Source organism: Triturus cristatus, chromosome 10, assembly GCF_964204655.1.
Source record: "Triturus cristatus chromosome 10, aTriCri1.1, whole genome shotgun sequence".
NCBI classification, from domain to species: Eukaryota; Metazoa; Chordata; class Amphibia; order Caudata; family Salamandridae; genus Triturus; species Triturus cristatus.
Genome location: NC_140593.1, coordinates 902,033,123 through 902,049,837, shown reverse-complemented (window position 1 = coordinate 902,049,837; position 16,715 = coordinate 902,033,123). Strand labels below are relative to the sequence as shown.

The 16,715-nt window shown below is 51.9% G+C and overlaps 1 protein-coding gene across 1 annotated transcript in view; it reads right to left on the bottom strand.

The window, feature by feature from the left end:
• LOC146796211 (uncharacterized) overlaps positions 1-16,715 on the bottom strand; it is an 83,296-nt gene that overhangs the window by 22,482 nt on the left and 44,099 nt on the right. The window contains exon 3 of the mRNA XM_085628711.1: positions 10,475-10,561. Within this exon, the coding sequence (XP_085484837.1) occupies positions 10,475-10,561 (87 nt within the window). The remainder of the gene's footprint in view (positions 1-10,474; positions 10,562-16,715) is intronic.

The window sequence follows — 16,715 nt, the reverse complement described above, 5'->3', positions numbered from 1 at the left end:
GGGTGCAGTGTGCGAGGGGGGTGCAGTGTGCGAGGGGGGTGCAGTGTGCGAGGGGGGTGCAGAGTGTGAGGGGGTGCAGAGTGTGAGGGGGGTGCAGAGTGTGAGGGGGTGCAGAGTGTGAGGGGGTGCAGAGTGTGTGGTCTGTGTGAGAGGGGGCAGTGTATGTCGTCTGTGTGAGAGGGGGCAGTGTGCGGGCTGTGTGCGTGGGGGGCAGTGTGTGTGGTCTGTGTGCGAGGGGCCAGTGTATGTGAAGAACCAGTTGCAGGCGACTTGCGAGGGCAGACCTCAAGACACAGCGAGGCACAACAGAATAAAAGTACTGTTAGTGGAGAGAGTGATCTTCATCAGAACGTAAGCAGGAAAGCAAAGAATGAAAGTCATACAAAAGCATACGTGTTGGGGCGTGGCCAAGATGGCGGGGTGAGCGGACGCTTCCTCCCGTAGCTCCTCCGGCCCGGCCAAGCTAAAGCCTTTTTGTTATGCTTTTCTCCCCCCGCTGAGGCTCAGCGCGGGAGAGGAGCGTGGCGGAACATCAGGGGCACACATCGGTGCTGTTTTGGTCCGGATCGCCCCGGGGGAACCCCCCCAAAAGTTCGTCTGAGATCAGGGGACGACGGCGGTGAGCCCGAGGGGCGGAGCGTATTGGAGAGCTGTCCGGGCGCCTCGGTTGGGCCTGGTGCTGAAAGCTGCGGTCTGGAGGGGATCTGGCCCGCCGCTCGACGGTGACTGAAGGAGCCTGGCGGGAAGGGGCCCGACGGTGTGGAGGGCTTGGGACGGGTGCCCCGGCACTCGGACTGGTGACGGCGACACCTGGCACTGCGGAGGCCCTGACCCCTAGCCGAGGTACGGCGGACTCCTTGTTGGGGCCGGATCATCTGGCCCCCTGTGCGTGACTAACGGGGGCCGGTGGTGGAACTTATTTCACGGCGGGGCACCTCGGAGGCCCCGGGGGTGTCGCCGGGCCTAGTCGGTGTGGCTTGCTCCGCCCGGCCGCCATTTTGTCCCCGAAGGAGCAGTGGTGGCGACCTCCGCTGAGCCCTGGATGCTGGCTGCACACGACCTCCCGATATTGCTGTCTTGACTACCGGAGGGATGAGCTGTTGGGACCCCCTCGCTGCGGCCCCCTTGGTTGTCTCACGCTAGCTCTTGCGGCTGACGGTGACCGGGCTCGGCCGCCATTTTGTCACCTGTGACGCAGCGACCTCACTTGTGGGGGATCCCCCGGCCCGAGTGCTTGCCGGCGGCTGAGCATCTCTGGGGCGCCTGGATCGGGGCCCGACTGCGGAGCTGACGATGGCTGGGAAAGGAGGCCCGAAGAAAGGGGACCGTACTCTGCCGGACATGCTTGGCAGGGCCCAGCACTTGCGGGACAGGACACAGCCCTCGCCGGGGCCCTCCCGGGCTCCGGCGGATGTGACTGGAGGGGAGCCACCCGTCACGAGGGCCTTCATGGAGGAACTGTTTAGCTCCCTCAGGGAGGACTTCCAGACACTGAAGCGGGAGGTGGCCAGCGAGGTCCGAGAAGTGCGCAGAGAGGTGGAGGGCCTAGGTGAGCGTGTGGAGGCGGTGGAGACGGAGGGCCAACAGCGAGCGGAGGAGATAGTCCACCTCCAGCAGGACGTTCTTCGCCTCCGGGAACAGTGTGTGGAGCTCCAGGCCCACTCTGAGGACCTCGAGAACAGATCTCGGAGGAACAACATCCGAGTGCGTGGCGTGCCGACTGCGGATGAGGGGTCCGATCTGGGGGGCTATCTGCGGGCCCTGTTCCGAGAAATCCTGGGGGAGGCCGCGGACTTTCCCATCAGCATCGACAGGGCGCATAGGGTTGGCCGCCAGCGCCAGCCATCGGCACCCCCACCGGACATTCTGGCCTTCCTGCCCGACTTTCCACTAAAGGAGCGTATCATGGCTGAAGCCCGCAGGAAACAGCCCCTGACCTTTCGGGATCGGCCGGTGGCGCTGTACCAGGACCTCTCTGCCATCACTCTACAGAAACGCAGGTCCTTTAGGATTGCCACTGACTTTTTGCGCGAGCATGAGACGCCGTACTCTTGGGGTCACCCCTTCCGCTTGATTTTTCGGTGGAACGGGGTATTGCATCAGCTACGCTCCTTGCAAGACATTTGTGGTGTCCTGGGGCTCACGGCAGCGGAGGAAGAGGGAGCTACGCCGTCGTGGAGGTCCTCGGAGGGACGGAATCGGCGGAGGTCATCGAGGCGGCGCTCAGCGACCAGTGCAGGGCGCCCGGACTCCCCTACCATTAGGGCGGACATGGCAGACGCCCTGAGGGCGGCGGCCGGGGACTCGATCGGCTCCTCTAGCGTGGCCTTGACGGCCTAACATACACTCCGGGGGGAGATGTCTTTAGCTTCTTAACATGCTTGGCACGGGGCGGGGGGGTTGGGGGGGAGCGGGCGGAGGTGAGTGGCTGGACGTCCACTTTGCTATTTTCTACGGACTTGCCCGTTTTGGGGCTTGACTGAGACTATGGGGTGTTTGAGTTTGGGGATGGCTAGTTGCCAAGGTTGTGTTTTGGGTGGGGGAGGGGGTTGTTTTGGGGTTGGGAAGGTCCCGTCCGATGTTGTCTTTGCCCGCTTTGTCTTGGCTTGTCCCGCGCTGCGGCCCCGCGCGCCCCACCCGCTGATTCCCTACCCATTGCATGGCGCTCCCGATCCCTGCGAGGAATGCCGGGCCTAAAGGTAGTGACCCTTAATGTTCAGGGTCTGAATAACCCGGTGAAGCGCAGGGCGATCCTGTCGTTGCTGGAGGGGACGCAGGCGGACATTTGCCTTTTGCAGGAGACACACTTATTGCCCCGAGACTGCCACAGGATGCGCTCTGCTAAGTTCCCCACCCAGTTCTTTTCCTCGGCAGCGAACAAGACGGCAGGGGTAGCCATTCTCCTAGCGAGCTCCTTTCGGGGGGAGGTGTTGCATAAGTGTGCTGAACAGAAGGGGAGGCTCCTTGCGTATCGCATGAGCCTGGGAGGCATAGCATTTACGGTTGGCTCCGTTTATAGCCCAAACGAGCACCAGGAGCGCTTCCTAGACTCCGCGCTGGTGGATGTCACTGCTTCCCCGGACCGACACGTTATCTTGGGCGGAGACCTCAACATTGTCTTTGACTCTGGGATGGACAGATCGGCGCAGCGCTTCCCGCAGACGGGGGAACTGTCCCAGGCTGGGAAGGCCCGAATTGCGGACATGGACCTGCATGATCTCTGGCGCTCCCTGCACCCCACGGATAGGGACTACTCTTTCTTCTCGCACGCACACCGCACTTACTCACGGCTGGACTACCTCCTGGTGAGTGGACCGATGCGTGCCGCTGCCACGGCGGCGGACATCGGGGTCCTGACCCTGTCTGACCACTCTCCAGTTATCGGCGTTTTCCAGTGGCCGGCGGCCTCCCCCTCTCGGGGGGTGTGGCGCCTCCGGGACACACTTCTACACAAAAAATCGGTGGTGCAACGCATCGGGGAGGTCATACAGGACTATCTCACTCACAATAGCAACACTGACACCTCGCAGGCGACACAGTGGGCGGCATTGAAGGCCGTCCTACGGGGGGAATTCATCTCTATCTCTGCAGCCGAGAATAAGGAGCGACAACTGAAGAGGGATGAGTTGACGGCTCAAGTTCGGGAGCTTGAGCAGGTCCACCGCCGTACGGGAGCGCCGAGGGTCTGGAGGCAGTTGAAGGCAGCGAGGAAGCTCCTCTCGGCTCTGGATCTTGATAGGGCGGAGTACGCCGCCTTACGTTTGAAACATGCCTACTACACTGGGGGGGACAGATGTGGCAAGCTCCTAGCACACCGGCTCCGGGTCGCGCAACAGCGCAGCGTCGTGAAAGAATTGGTGGGCGCGGACGGGGGGGTTGTCTCCGGGGACGCGGAAGTAGCGGAGTCTTTCCGCGGCTTCTACGAGGCGCTGTATGCTGAGGAGCCCTCCCCGCCACGGGAGACCGATAGCTATTTGGAGTCGGTGACCCTCCCGGTACTGGACCCGGCTCAGGCTGACCGCCTGGAGCGGGACATCCATGTGGAGGAAGTGATTTCAGCTATTGCGCGGCTGAAACATGGCAAGGCCCCGGGCCCGGACGGGTTCACGTCGCTATTCTACAAGACTTTTTGCACGGCCGTGGCCCCTGTCCTTACGCGGCTGTTTAACTCTTTCTCCGCACCGGGAGCCATCCCTCCGGATCTCCTGAGGGCGACGGTCGCGGTAATCCCGAAGCCTGGGAAGGACCGGGCCCTTTGCGGCTCATACCGGCCCATCTCTCTCCTAAATGTCGACCTCAAGTTGTACACGGGGATTCTCGCAGCCAGGCTGGGTCCACACCTCCCCGACCTGGTGGAGGCGGACCAGGCTGGTTTTGTGCCCGGTAGACAGACGGTTGACAACACCAAGAGGGTGACACATGTTCTGGAGAAGGCCTCAAGGATCTCGGGGGAGCGGATGTTGTTGTCCGTTGATGCAGAGAAGGCCTTCGACAGAGTTCACTGGCCGTATCTTGAGCGGGTCCTTAAGAAACTGGGAATCGGCGATAAGTTCCGCACCATGGTATTTAATTGCTATAAGCATCCTTCAGCGTCGGTGCGGGTAAACGGGTGTAGCTCTGGTAGCTTTGCCATCGAGCGCGGCACGCGGCAGGGCTGCCCTCTCTCGCCGCTCCTGTTTGCCCTCTACATGGAGCCGTTTGCTCAGAGGATTCGTGACAATCCGGATGCTGTCGGGGTCCGGATGGGCCAGTACGTCCACACCGTCAGTCTCTATGCGGACGATGTCCTGCTGACTTTGGACGACCCTAGGAGGTCGCTGCCTACTTGCCTCCGAGAGTTGGACGCCTTCGCGGGGGTGGCCGGCTTCAAAATGAATATGAGCAAGTCGATGGCACTGGACGTGTCCCTGGCTGCGGAAACCAGGAGGGATCTTCAACGGCTCTTCCCCATGCAGTGGTCCTCGTCCACGGTGCCGTATCTGGGGATTCTGCTGGCGCCTACACTGTCGGAGATGGTTACGGCCAATTATGCCTCCCTCAGCAGGAAGATCAAGGACGAGCTTGGCCGCTGGAACAAGGGCCTGCTGTCCTGGCTGGGGCGAATCGCGGCGGTCAAAATGACGGTGCTGCCCCAGATACTATATCTTTTCCGGGCCCTTCCACTCCAACCCCCGGTGGGCTGGATACGACAAATGCAGGCTGACATCTCCCGCTTTGTCTGGCAGGGCCGCAGGCCACGCATGAAGAGGGTCCTCTCCACGCTTGCTCCGGAAGCGGGGGGTCTCGGCATTCCGGACCTCCGTAAGTACTTTCAGGCGGCACAGCTCCGCTATCTGGTGGAGTGGAGCAGGTGGGAGTCCGACAAACATTGGCTCTTCCAAGACCAGGCAGTGGCGGGCCGCACCTTACAAGAGGTTCCATTCCTGCGCCGCGCGCACCGCCCCGCTAATCTTTACGCTTCCTTTGTTACGCGGGTCCCCCTGCGTGTGTGGGACGCGGTCTGTGAGGCCCGGGGCCTTACCACCTTCCCTTCGCCGCTCACGCCCATTGCGGGCAACCCGGACTTCTCCCCTGGGATGGAGCCGGGGGTTCTCTCCCACTGGGTGCAGGCGGGCTGCAGGGCACTCTTCCAGATCTATGGCCCGGAAGGAGTGGTTCCTTTTCAGCAACTCCGCCAGGAGTTCGGCCTGACGGAGCTGGACAGATTGCGCTACATGCAAGTTCGGCATTGGGCCCTCCAGCCTCAGGTGCGTGCCGCCGCTGCCCGTCCAATTACACCGTATGAGCGGTGGTTGGCTACTCGGACCTCCGACGCTAAACTGATCACTGATCTGTACAAACACCTACAACCCCCGCCGTTTCACTACTACAATCCGGGGAGGGAGCGTTGGCACAGGGAATTGGGTAGGACACTCAGCCACAAGGAATGGGACAAAATTGCGTATCGGGCGCGGCACTCTGCATACCACACGGGCCTTACGGAAACCTTCACTAAAGTGTCCACATACTGGTACTACACCCCGGAGAGACTGTATGAAATGCATAGACACACTGACAAGGGGTGCTGGCGGAGCTGCGGGCAGGAAGGTACCCTTACACACATCCTATGGGAATGCCCAGTGCTGACCGCCTACTGGAAGGAAGTTCTGGACGAGGTGGATGAGCACTTTGGCATAGAGCTGCCGCGCCTCCCGGCGTATGTCCTGCTGGGCCTCCCCAATGACCTAATGTACCCACTGAAGTCCCGCAGGGGTAGGCAGATTGCGATAGCGCTGGGGTCTGCGGTTCAGAACATTCTGATCCACTGGCGCACATCCACCGCCCCCTCCATCACCGGTTGGTTGCACAGACTCTGGCATGTGCTGGGGATGGAGAAGCTGTCGCTTACGGTTGCGGGGGAGATAGACCAATTTGAGGAGCTATGGCAACCCTTTCTAGCGCTGCTGTCCACTGAATTCCGGGAGCTCACCTGCCCGAGGTATCTTAGGCTTCTCAGGCTGCGGCCGCCGGTGACCCCGGCGGACTAGCTTACATGTGAGATGGGGACCCCCGGCGGGGGGGGGGGGGGCTGTGCGGGGCTTCCTGGTTAGGGCTACTTTGCTGCGGGACCATAGGACGGGGGGAGGGGGGAGTGTTGTTGTTTTTGTACTGGGAGGATGGGGGATGGGAGGGGGGGGGACTGTGTTCTGTTGAGGGGTTGATTGGGGGGGGTTTTATTGCTCTGCTTTTGGGTGTCGGATACGCGCGTGGGATTCCACAGCTTGTAATTCTAGCGTTCATTTACTGTGTTCTTCCCTCTGAGCCAACGCTTCACCTATTGCCAACCCTCTGGAGATGCATCCCTTCTTCTTTGACTGTATTCCACGTATCCTGCCTCCTGTCCCCCTCCCCCATGGTTTGTTTTGTCTCAATAAAAACGTTTTAAACATAAAAGCATACGTGTTTGGGTGCGTAAAGTAAAATAATGAAACACACATTCAAAAGTAAATAAATATAAGAGATGAATGCAAAGCACAGAGGCAGGTGGTCAAGTAGTAAGTCACACAGAGCCGAGATTCCAGAAAAGTTGCGAGAAAGAGAAGGCGGGGCGGAACTACACGGAAGGGGAGAGACGCGTGGGCGGAGAGGAGCCGGTGAGAATGCGCTGCGGAGATCAAAGAAAAGGTTTGCGACTATATGGAGAGTGAGGGGATGTGCAGCCTGGTGAGCCGAATGCGTGTGGCAACAGAGGGAGAGCGCGGCGCGCGCCACAACATTTTCAGACCGCAACGTCCACGTGAACTTTGTTCATTTGTTAAATTAAGTTAAACAATAATTCTAATTTAAGCACAAAACACCTAGCACCAATGGACATTAACCGACGAAAAAAAACAAAAATCTACGGATGCGTTTTAGAAACGCTTTGATCCTGTAACGTTTGTGTTTTTGTTAAAATTTAGAAAAGGCACCCACTGACATCGTACGAACTAGGGGGCAGTGTGTGAGGGGGAATTGTATGAGGGCACAGTGTGAGTGTGTAAGGGTGCGGGCTGTGTGTGTGTGCGGGGTGTAAGGGTGCAGTGTGTGTGACCTAAAGTACTGTGAGTGGGTAATGTGTGAGAGCAGTGTATGTGGGGGCACTTGTGTGAGGAGGGGGCAGTGTGTGTGGTTTGTGTGAGAGGGGGGCAGTGTGTGTAGTCCGTGTGAGAGGGGGCAGTGTGAGTGGTATGTGTGAGGGGGCAGTGTTTGTGGTCTGTGTGAGAGGGGGGCAGTGTGAACTTTGTTCATTTGTTAAATAAAGTTAAACAATAATGCTAATTTAAGCACAAAACACCTAGCACCAATAGACATTAACCAACGAAAAAATCCTAAAATCTACTGATGCGTTTTAGAAACGCTTTGATCCTGTAACGTTTGTGTTTTTGTTAAAATTTAGAAAAGGCACCTACTGACATTGTACAAACAAGGGGGCAGTGTGTAAGAGGGCAGTGTGTAAGGGGGAATTGTATGAGGGCACAGTGTGAGTGTGTAAGGGTGCGGGCTGTGTGTGCGGGGTGTAAAGGTGCAGTGTGTTTGACCTAAAGTGCTGTGAGGGGGTAATGTGTGAGAGCAGTGTATGTGGGGGCAGTGTGTCAAGGGGTCAGTGTGTGAGGAGGGGTCAGTGTGTGTGGTTTGTGTGAGAGGGGGTCAGTGTGTGTGGTTTGTGTGAGAGGGTGGCAGTGTGTGTAGTCTGTGTGACAGGGGGCAGTGTGTGTAGTCTGTGTGAGGGGGGCAGGGTGTGTAGTCTGTGTGAGGGGGCAGTGTGTGTGGTCTGTTTGAGGGGGCAGTGTGTGTGGTCTGTGTGGAGGGGTAAGTGTGAGTGGTCTGTGTGGAGGGGTATGTGAGAGGAGTGGTATGTGTGGGGGGGCAGTGTGTGTGTGGTCTGTGTGAGGGGGCATTGTGTGTGGTCTGTGAGAGAGGGGGCAGTGTTGGTTAGTGACTTGTCAGTAAACTGCATTTCTATTTTCTTTAAAGGCTGTATTAGTATTGAAAAAAAATACACAATCTGACACTGGCTCACGTAAATGACTGCAGTGCCTTGGAAGTAAACTGTATTCTTATTTATTTGAGGGGGCGCAGAGTGTGAGGGGGCTAATGTGTGTAGTGCAGTGTGTGAGGTGGCAGTTTGGGGGGTCTAATGTGTGTAGGGCATTGTGTGAGGCAAAACAGAATAAAAGGATAAAAGTGCTGTTTGTAGAGAGATTGTTTTTTTGTTTGTTTTGCATGCGAATGTAAGCAGGAAACTCAGACAAAAGCATACGTGTTTGGATGCGTAAAGCAGAACAGAGAGGCTGGAAACTATTAAAGACGAGGGCAGACAGCAAAACACAGAGGCGAGACAGGATAAAAGTGCTGTTTGTGGAGAGAGTGTTTTTTTTCGCATAAGAATGTAAGAAGGAAAGGAAACGAACGTGTTTGGGTGCATAAAGTTAAATATAAAAAGAACGTTTCAAGTAAATAAATATAATAGACGCATGCAAAACTCATAGGCACGAGGTCAAGTAGTCAGTCGCACAAAGCCGAAAATCAGAAAAAGATGCAAGAAAGAAAAGGCGGAGGGGAACTTCATGGAAGAGGAGAGACGCATGGGCGGTTAAAAAAATTAAAAAAAACATGCAAAGTAAATAAATATAAGACACATGCAAAACTCATAGGCACGAGGTCAAGTAGTCAGTCACACAAAGCCCCAAAAAAAAAAAAATGCGAGAAAGAGAAGGCGGGGCGAAACTACACGGAAGGGGAGAGACGCGTGGGCGGAGAGGAGCCTGTGAGAACGTGCGGCGGAGATCAAAGAAAAGGCGTGCGACCATATGGAGAGTGAGGGGAAGTGCAGCCTGGTGAGCTGAATGCGTGTGGCAACAGAGGGAGAGAGAGGCACGCGCGCACGAAGTGTCTGGTAGAAAATGGAAGCTGTAAAGAATGCGCGTGGTTGTGGCAGTTGTTGACAATGCACATGATTGTGTTCACATGAACTGTACGCGATCCGCAGCTATGTAGACTTTTCGGACTGCTAACTATAATCTCGCCTATCCATCCCTGCGGGATAGAATAGGCGAGACCTAAAAATTCGGAGGACCACTTTTGAATGCTCCAGAATTGAGAAGAGCTTCTGTATGCTTGAGCTCTCACCTAAATTCTGACTCCACAGGTTTGGCTAACTGCAAATGCATGGTTAAATATGAGTTGAAGACAAGTTTACAGCCACCATAGTCACTGGGTCTACCACTAATTCTCTCAGACAGAACACGGTCCAACATTTTCATACTCAAACCAGAACCTCTAAGGTAAGAGTAATATCTTAGTACAATTGGATAGGTGGAAGAGAGACCAGTAACTGAATGGGAAATAGGAGTCAACGAGTAGTGGTGTTGTAACCCTTTAAGGACTAGAGTTAACTTTGATACAGCACTTTAGTTATGAGACATGGACTTTAATAGTTAATGCATTTATAAGTGCTGCGTTGCTCAGAGAAGAGATGTAGATAATAACGTATCTGACAAATTAAAGAAAGTCTTAATCAATAAGAAGAGACATTGTGTACTGGGTGTTCCTTACATGAACTTCCACGTTTTCCACCCAAGATTAAATTTGTCTCTAATAACTCACACTCTACTACCAATTGGCCTTTGTGTGTCCACGTGGTTGAACTATCTCTCTACAGTAAACAGACTATCCAAGCATCTGAAAAGCCACTGGTGACATGTAGTACTATGCATGGAGAATCAAGCTTTGTTTAAAACTTTTAAGTGGCCTAAGACAAAGGAAACAAATGGTATTTCACACTTTTAAAACTCTACGCAACAATGTTGCAATCGGCCAGTTTTAAAACAATGCTAAACGATGTTTCTGGCATACATTGGCAAACATTAATTTCAAGTGGTCTAGGCTAGAAGAAATGATATAGAGTTTCATGAAATGGACATCAGAACTACCAATGCTACTGTTTTATGCTCACTTAGGCTGTTGGTTCGGTCTGCTCGGCTGCTCTCACCCAATACAGAAGAGGCCCTCAGTGAGTAGAAGATGGATTGTCTCGGCAAACCTGGGAGGAAGGGATAGGATAAAAAGCAATCATGGTTAAACAATTCCACATTCTTCAAAAATAAAAAAAAGGAGTACAGACCTCATGATGTATTCCCGCTCTGTCATGACATCAGAAACGTTACCCCTTTCTCGACAGTGCTGCACAGGCTGACAATCTATATATCTTGTGAAATCCTCATATTATACTTAAAAGCTAGTTTAGAAAATTGACCATCTGTTTCTCTCTGATCCCATAGATTCAAGCACTATAACCCATATATTTATTTGTCCTTCTGTTCAGCAAAGAACATAAGGTGCAACTGGAGACAGCATTTTCTAGGCAAACTGCAAAAACTCGTAACTCTGTACCAAAAGCTGAGAAAGAGAGCCCACGCTCAGTCTCTTCAGCAATCAAATTAAATGTAACCCTCTTTCTCCACTGAGGAAAATACAGGCTTTAGGAACCCAAAAACAATTCCATCTGTCCAAACGCACTATATAACCAATCCAGAACCCGTCGCTGGACACAGAGGTTGAAATTTCTCTTGCACTTATAAACCAAGGGGCAGATTTATGAGCCCCTTGCGCCACTTTTGCGTCACTTTTAACATGGGAAAAGTGACGCAAAAGTGGCGCAAGGGGCTCATAAATCTGCCCCCTTTTCTTTATTTAGTTCCCATTTTTGTTGGAGGGAGGAGGAATAAGACTCGGAACACTCTCACATATATAGCAAGGCTGTAAAAGATCAGCAGGTGTCTTGGAAGAAACCATACAGCTTGTTGTAGGATTTAAACTGAAGAGGTCCCTGCTGATGGCAATACTACATGACTTTTCCGATTCACAAAAATTGCATGTTGTGTTGCAAAAGTCTGTTTATGGAGTTAAGTCGGTTGCAAAGAAACAAATTCCCATGGTTTGGACATCAAATTTTTACTATTGTGGCCTTTTCAAAAAGTGAAACTGTACCAAATATTTACACAAATAGGTCTTTCTTTAGTGACCTATACGGGCAAGCTACAGAAGTATTTTATAGGTGTTTTTAAAATCATCTTATCTTGTTGTCTACCCTGTTACAGTCACGGAGTGCGAAGAATAATATAAATTACTTAAGTAAAAGTGATTTCGTTTCAGACCAACACACGTCAACATTAAGGTGTACCTACATTTGAATATTTCTACATAACAAAAAGGGTTTGATTAAAGATCATAATAAAAGGCTAAAGAACATACAAGACTTTTTTGTGTCCTAGAATACTACGAGACATATTTTGACTGGAGAAAGTGTGTTTTAACAGAAGTCTGTTCGGAGCTGCGTACACACATTCTAGAGAACACGGTCACTGCTGTATACACACACACACACACACACACAAAACAATATACAGCAGTGACCATATCTAAGCACACACATTTAATGAAAACAAGCATTTGCAATGCAATAGGTCTCGCAGTTACACGAGTTAAAGCTATTGGCATTGTAAATGACAATGCCAATAGGCATTGTTATTTGCAATGTCAATAGCTCAAACTCGCGTAAATACGAGACCTAATGCATTGCAAATGCTTGTTTCATAGAAGCCATTAGCGAATTTCCATAGTCGAGGCAACTAATTATCAAAGCTTGGACTAAGGATTCTCTTGACTGAAGTGGTTGCCACGCAGATAGTTTTCTGAGCATGCGCTTTATCCAAAGCAAGCGCCAGTGATGTCGTTAATATGTTCTTTGATGGAAAGATCCTCACCCACCATGATGCCCAGGTTTCTGCCCACAACCTTCGGAGTTGGGACTACACCCAGGCTATTCGGCCACCAGTCATCCGACCATACCGAGTGGGCTTTACCACATAGAACGATCTCGGTCTTGCTTGTGTTAAGCTGCAGAAAGTTTTGCTGCATCCATGTGGCAATGTCATTCATACAGTCTCAGAACCGCTCCTTGGTGGATTCTGGATTAGGTCCCATAGTGATGACAAGCCGAGTGTCATCTGCATAGGAGATGACCTCAAACCCATAGGATTTTATCACTCGTGCTAGTGTTGCCACATAAATATTAAAAAGAGTGGGACCTAATACAGATCCCTGTGGCACTCCCTAATCCAAGACTATGGTTGGTGAGACAAAGGACTCTCACTGCACCGTGCTGGTGCGATCACTCAGAAAATACTTTAGCCAGTCTAATGCTTTCCTTCCAAAACCAATCTCTGTCTTTTAATTAAGACTGCATGAGAGGGGGCGTGGCCAACCGCTGAGTAAGATGACCTGCGTAGTAGAGCAGCTCCGACCAAACACGCACGTTGAAGCCAAAATTCCCATATTTATCCATAGAGAATACCTCTGTGACCTTCGGAAATTGTACTGGAGCCTGTCTGGAGTGACCCGATCGAGAAACTGAGTGAATCGGGCAAAAGTTCGGCCCGACTACGCAAGGTACAGTCCTGACAACACAGCCTACAAAGTGCAGGAGGGGGCGCTACGGAAAATAAAGTAGCGGAGAGCGCCGGACGGACGTAATTATCGGAGCAGACCTACTGAGACTTGCCCGATTGTGATCTGTATCGGGGCATACTGGAGCGTCTGTGGGCTGACAGTGCCCCAATGCGGAGGTTTTCGAGGGGGCGTGAGCGGCCTGGAAGGCACAGGATTGACGCACCGGGACGAGGCTGTGACACTGAGTACATCACGAGAAACGCCAGCGTAGCTCGTCTGTGGTGCACAAGCCCTAGTGTGCCGATCACTCAAGAACATCGCCCTTCACTGACGACCCCGGGGGTAAAATCGTGCAGAGACGGCACATCAGTTGATGTTCAAAGGTAAGGCAGCAGCGTAGAGGCGAGGGCTGGGAGGAGCAGCATCCCAGAGAGTCGGAGACAGCCGATGGGTTCTGTCTGCAGCCCCTAGACAATATTCTGCCAAAATACCCAGGGTGCTATATCTGAAACCTACCACACAGCTCCAAGTAGTTGGAAAAGAACTCCAATTTAAAGACGTTGTAGGCCTCCCACGTTGTGACGCGCTGGCCCTCCAAACAAGTAACTCGCACGCCGTCTATTATTTCTACTCGCAGCTTGCCTCAAATTGTGAATAACCCCCGCCGCGTGTGTGCAACTTTTGCATGGGTTATATAAATGGTATTGACTGCGTGTTAGACAGAGTAGTTCTTTAAACTTGCGCCCTGTTTTCAAAGGCTGGTGATCAAACATTCAAAAACGTAACGGTCAGCACTATGCTTTGTGATCAACTGCTTTGTGATCAACTCACCAGGTTATTCACGCGGTGCCAAGATCAACAAGCCGTCTCCGTGGAGCAAGTCAGCAACGAGGTGTGTGCGCGCGCGTTAGGCAGCCGGGTCGGCAGCGGCGGCGAGACCTAAAAAAATATTAAATAGCATGAGGCTGCCTAGGACGTGCGTGTTGACGAAAGTGAAACTGCATGCTGGCTTGCGAGGGAAGGGGGACAGGAGATGTGCATGCCGCGTGGCTGTAGGCGCGTACACAAACTCAAATCCGCCAAAAGCCTGCGCGTGCACATCTCCTGTCCCACTTCCGAGGCAAGTCAGCAACAATAGATCTCGCTTGCTACAGCAGCGCTTCGCGCTGCGTTCGCAGGCGAGACCTAAAAACAAAGGTTACAGGGAAGTTATATTTAGGCTCAGATGTCACTCGTACAAAACCATAGAAATTCAAGAGTTATAGTTCCCAGGCCTAACTAACTTATGACCCTGCAATAAACTGCTTGTGACCTTAAATATTACATCACTCATGACATGGTGGGTGACATCACTCATGACATCTTGAATGACATCATCCACAGACCCAATCACACACCCACTCAAATCCCTATACAACCTCTCATACACCCACTCACAGACCCACACAACTACAAACATACCCATTCATAGACTCATACAAGTACTCGCACACCCACTCACTCAGAGAAACTTCACATTCACGCACATGACAAGTTTCTCACCCATACAACCACTCACACATCCAGTCAGACACTAACATACCCACTCATACACCCATACAGCCACTCAAACACCGAGTCAGTAACCTATATAGCTACTTAGACACCTACTCACTCACCCATACAGTCACTCACTCACCCACACAGTTACTCATGCACCCACTTACTTACTCATACAGATACTAACACGTACTCGCACACCTATACAGTCACTGACACAAGCACACACTCATCCATAAAGCCACTCTCAAATTTCTTCACTCATCTATATAGCCACTCATTCATCCATAGTCTCACACACACACACACCACTTATTCATCCACTCACTCACACCACATCACTCAACTATGCAGCCTCTCACATACATGCTCACTCACCCATACACCACTGACAAACCCACTCACTCAATCACTCACTCACCCATTCAGCCACTCACTCACCCATACAGCCACTCACTCACCCACAGAGCCACTCAGACACCTAATCACACATGGATACAGTCACTCACATAATATGTGTTGCAAATAGTATCACTCAGTAGTTCACAAACTATAGTCACTCAACATTTGTAGTATCTTAGTAACCTATTTTTAACACTCGAACATTAAGAAAACACAATCACTGGATGAAGTCATCAGTGATGCTATTTGAGATGTCATGAGTGAGGTCACCGACCATGTCATGAGTTTTGTAATATGTGAGGTCATAAGCAGTGCATTGCAGGGGCGTACTTTTTAGTTAGATTAGGTAACTAAACTGCTGAATTTTTATGGTTTTGTACGAGTGAAATCTGAGTCGAACTATAACATCCCTGTAACCTTTGGCTTTTTCTGTGAATTTCAAAGTTTTTTTAAAATTCTATTTCCTAACTACAATGTTTCTGTAACCTTTTGGTATTTTCAGTGAATTTTGAAGGTTTATATTAAAAAACAATTCATAACTGTAACCTGTAACATTTCACAGTAGAAGTGTGAGCACCTGTGTGGGTCTGTTAGTGGGTGTATGTGTGTGGAACTGTGAGTGTCTCAGTGGCTGTGTGAGGTGGTCTACGAGTGCGGGAGTGGGTCTGTGAGTGGGTCGATGACGGAGTGGGTGTGTGAGAGGGTGCATGCATCTGAGTGGGTCTGTGAGTGGGTGGGTGCGCAATTGCATGAGTCTGAATGGGTCTGTGAGAGGGTGCATGGGTCTCAGGGTGGGTCTATCAGTCTATGAGTGGGTGTGTAAGTGTCTGAGTGAGTTTGTGCATGAGCCTGTGTGGGTATGTGAGCAGGTGTGAGTACGAGTGGGTCCATGAGTCTCGGAGTCTCTCAGTGGGTGCATAACTACCTGAGTGGATCTCTAAGTGGGTGTGGATCTCTAAGTGGGTGTCTCTCTCTCTCTCTCTCTCTCTCTCTCTCTCTGGGTGGGTGTATAAGTCTATGAGTGGGTCTGTGAGTGCTTGCTTGAGCCTGCACGTGGATCTGTGAGTGGGTGCATGAGTTCTTTCTAAATGAGTGTTTTGCTATCAATAGCTCTGTGAGTGAAAGCATGAGACTGAGTGCATTAGTGTCTGCGTGGGTCTGTGAGTGGGTGCATGAGTATCTGGGTTGGTCGGAGTAGATGCATGAGTAGCTAAGTAAGTGTTTAAGTGGGTGCATGAGTCTGAGTGGGTCTCCAAGTGGGTGTGTGAATCTCTGAGTGTGTGCTCAAATCTGAGTGGATGTGTGAGTGGGTGCATGAGTGAGTGCATGCGTGAGCATCTGAATGGATCTCTGAGTGGGTGCTTGAGTGAGTAGGTCTGTGAGTTGGTACGTGAGCTGGTGCATGAGTGTCTGAGTGGGTTTGTGAGTGCCTCCACTAGTGCGGGAGTCACTGAGAGTGACTGCATGTGGGTCTGAATGGGTGCCCAAGTCTTTGAGTGGGTGTGTGAGTGGGTCCATGAGTGTCTCAGCGGGTCTGTGAGTGAGTGCACGACTCTCTGAATGGGTGTGTGAGTGGATGTATGAGTGTCTAAGTTGGTCTGTCAGTTGGGTCTCTGAGTGGGTGTATGAGTCATTGAGTGGGTCTCTAAGTGAATGCATGAGTCATTAAGTGGGTCCTTGAGTGGGTGCATGGGTCCGTGAGTGGGTATGAGTGTCTGAATGGGTGTGTAAGTGTATCAGTGGGTCCATGAGTAGGTGCATCATTGTCTAATTTTTGGGGGAAATTTTGTAAAAGATTTGTCAAA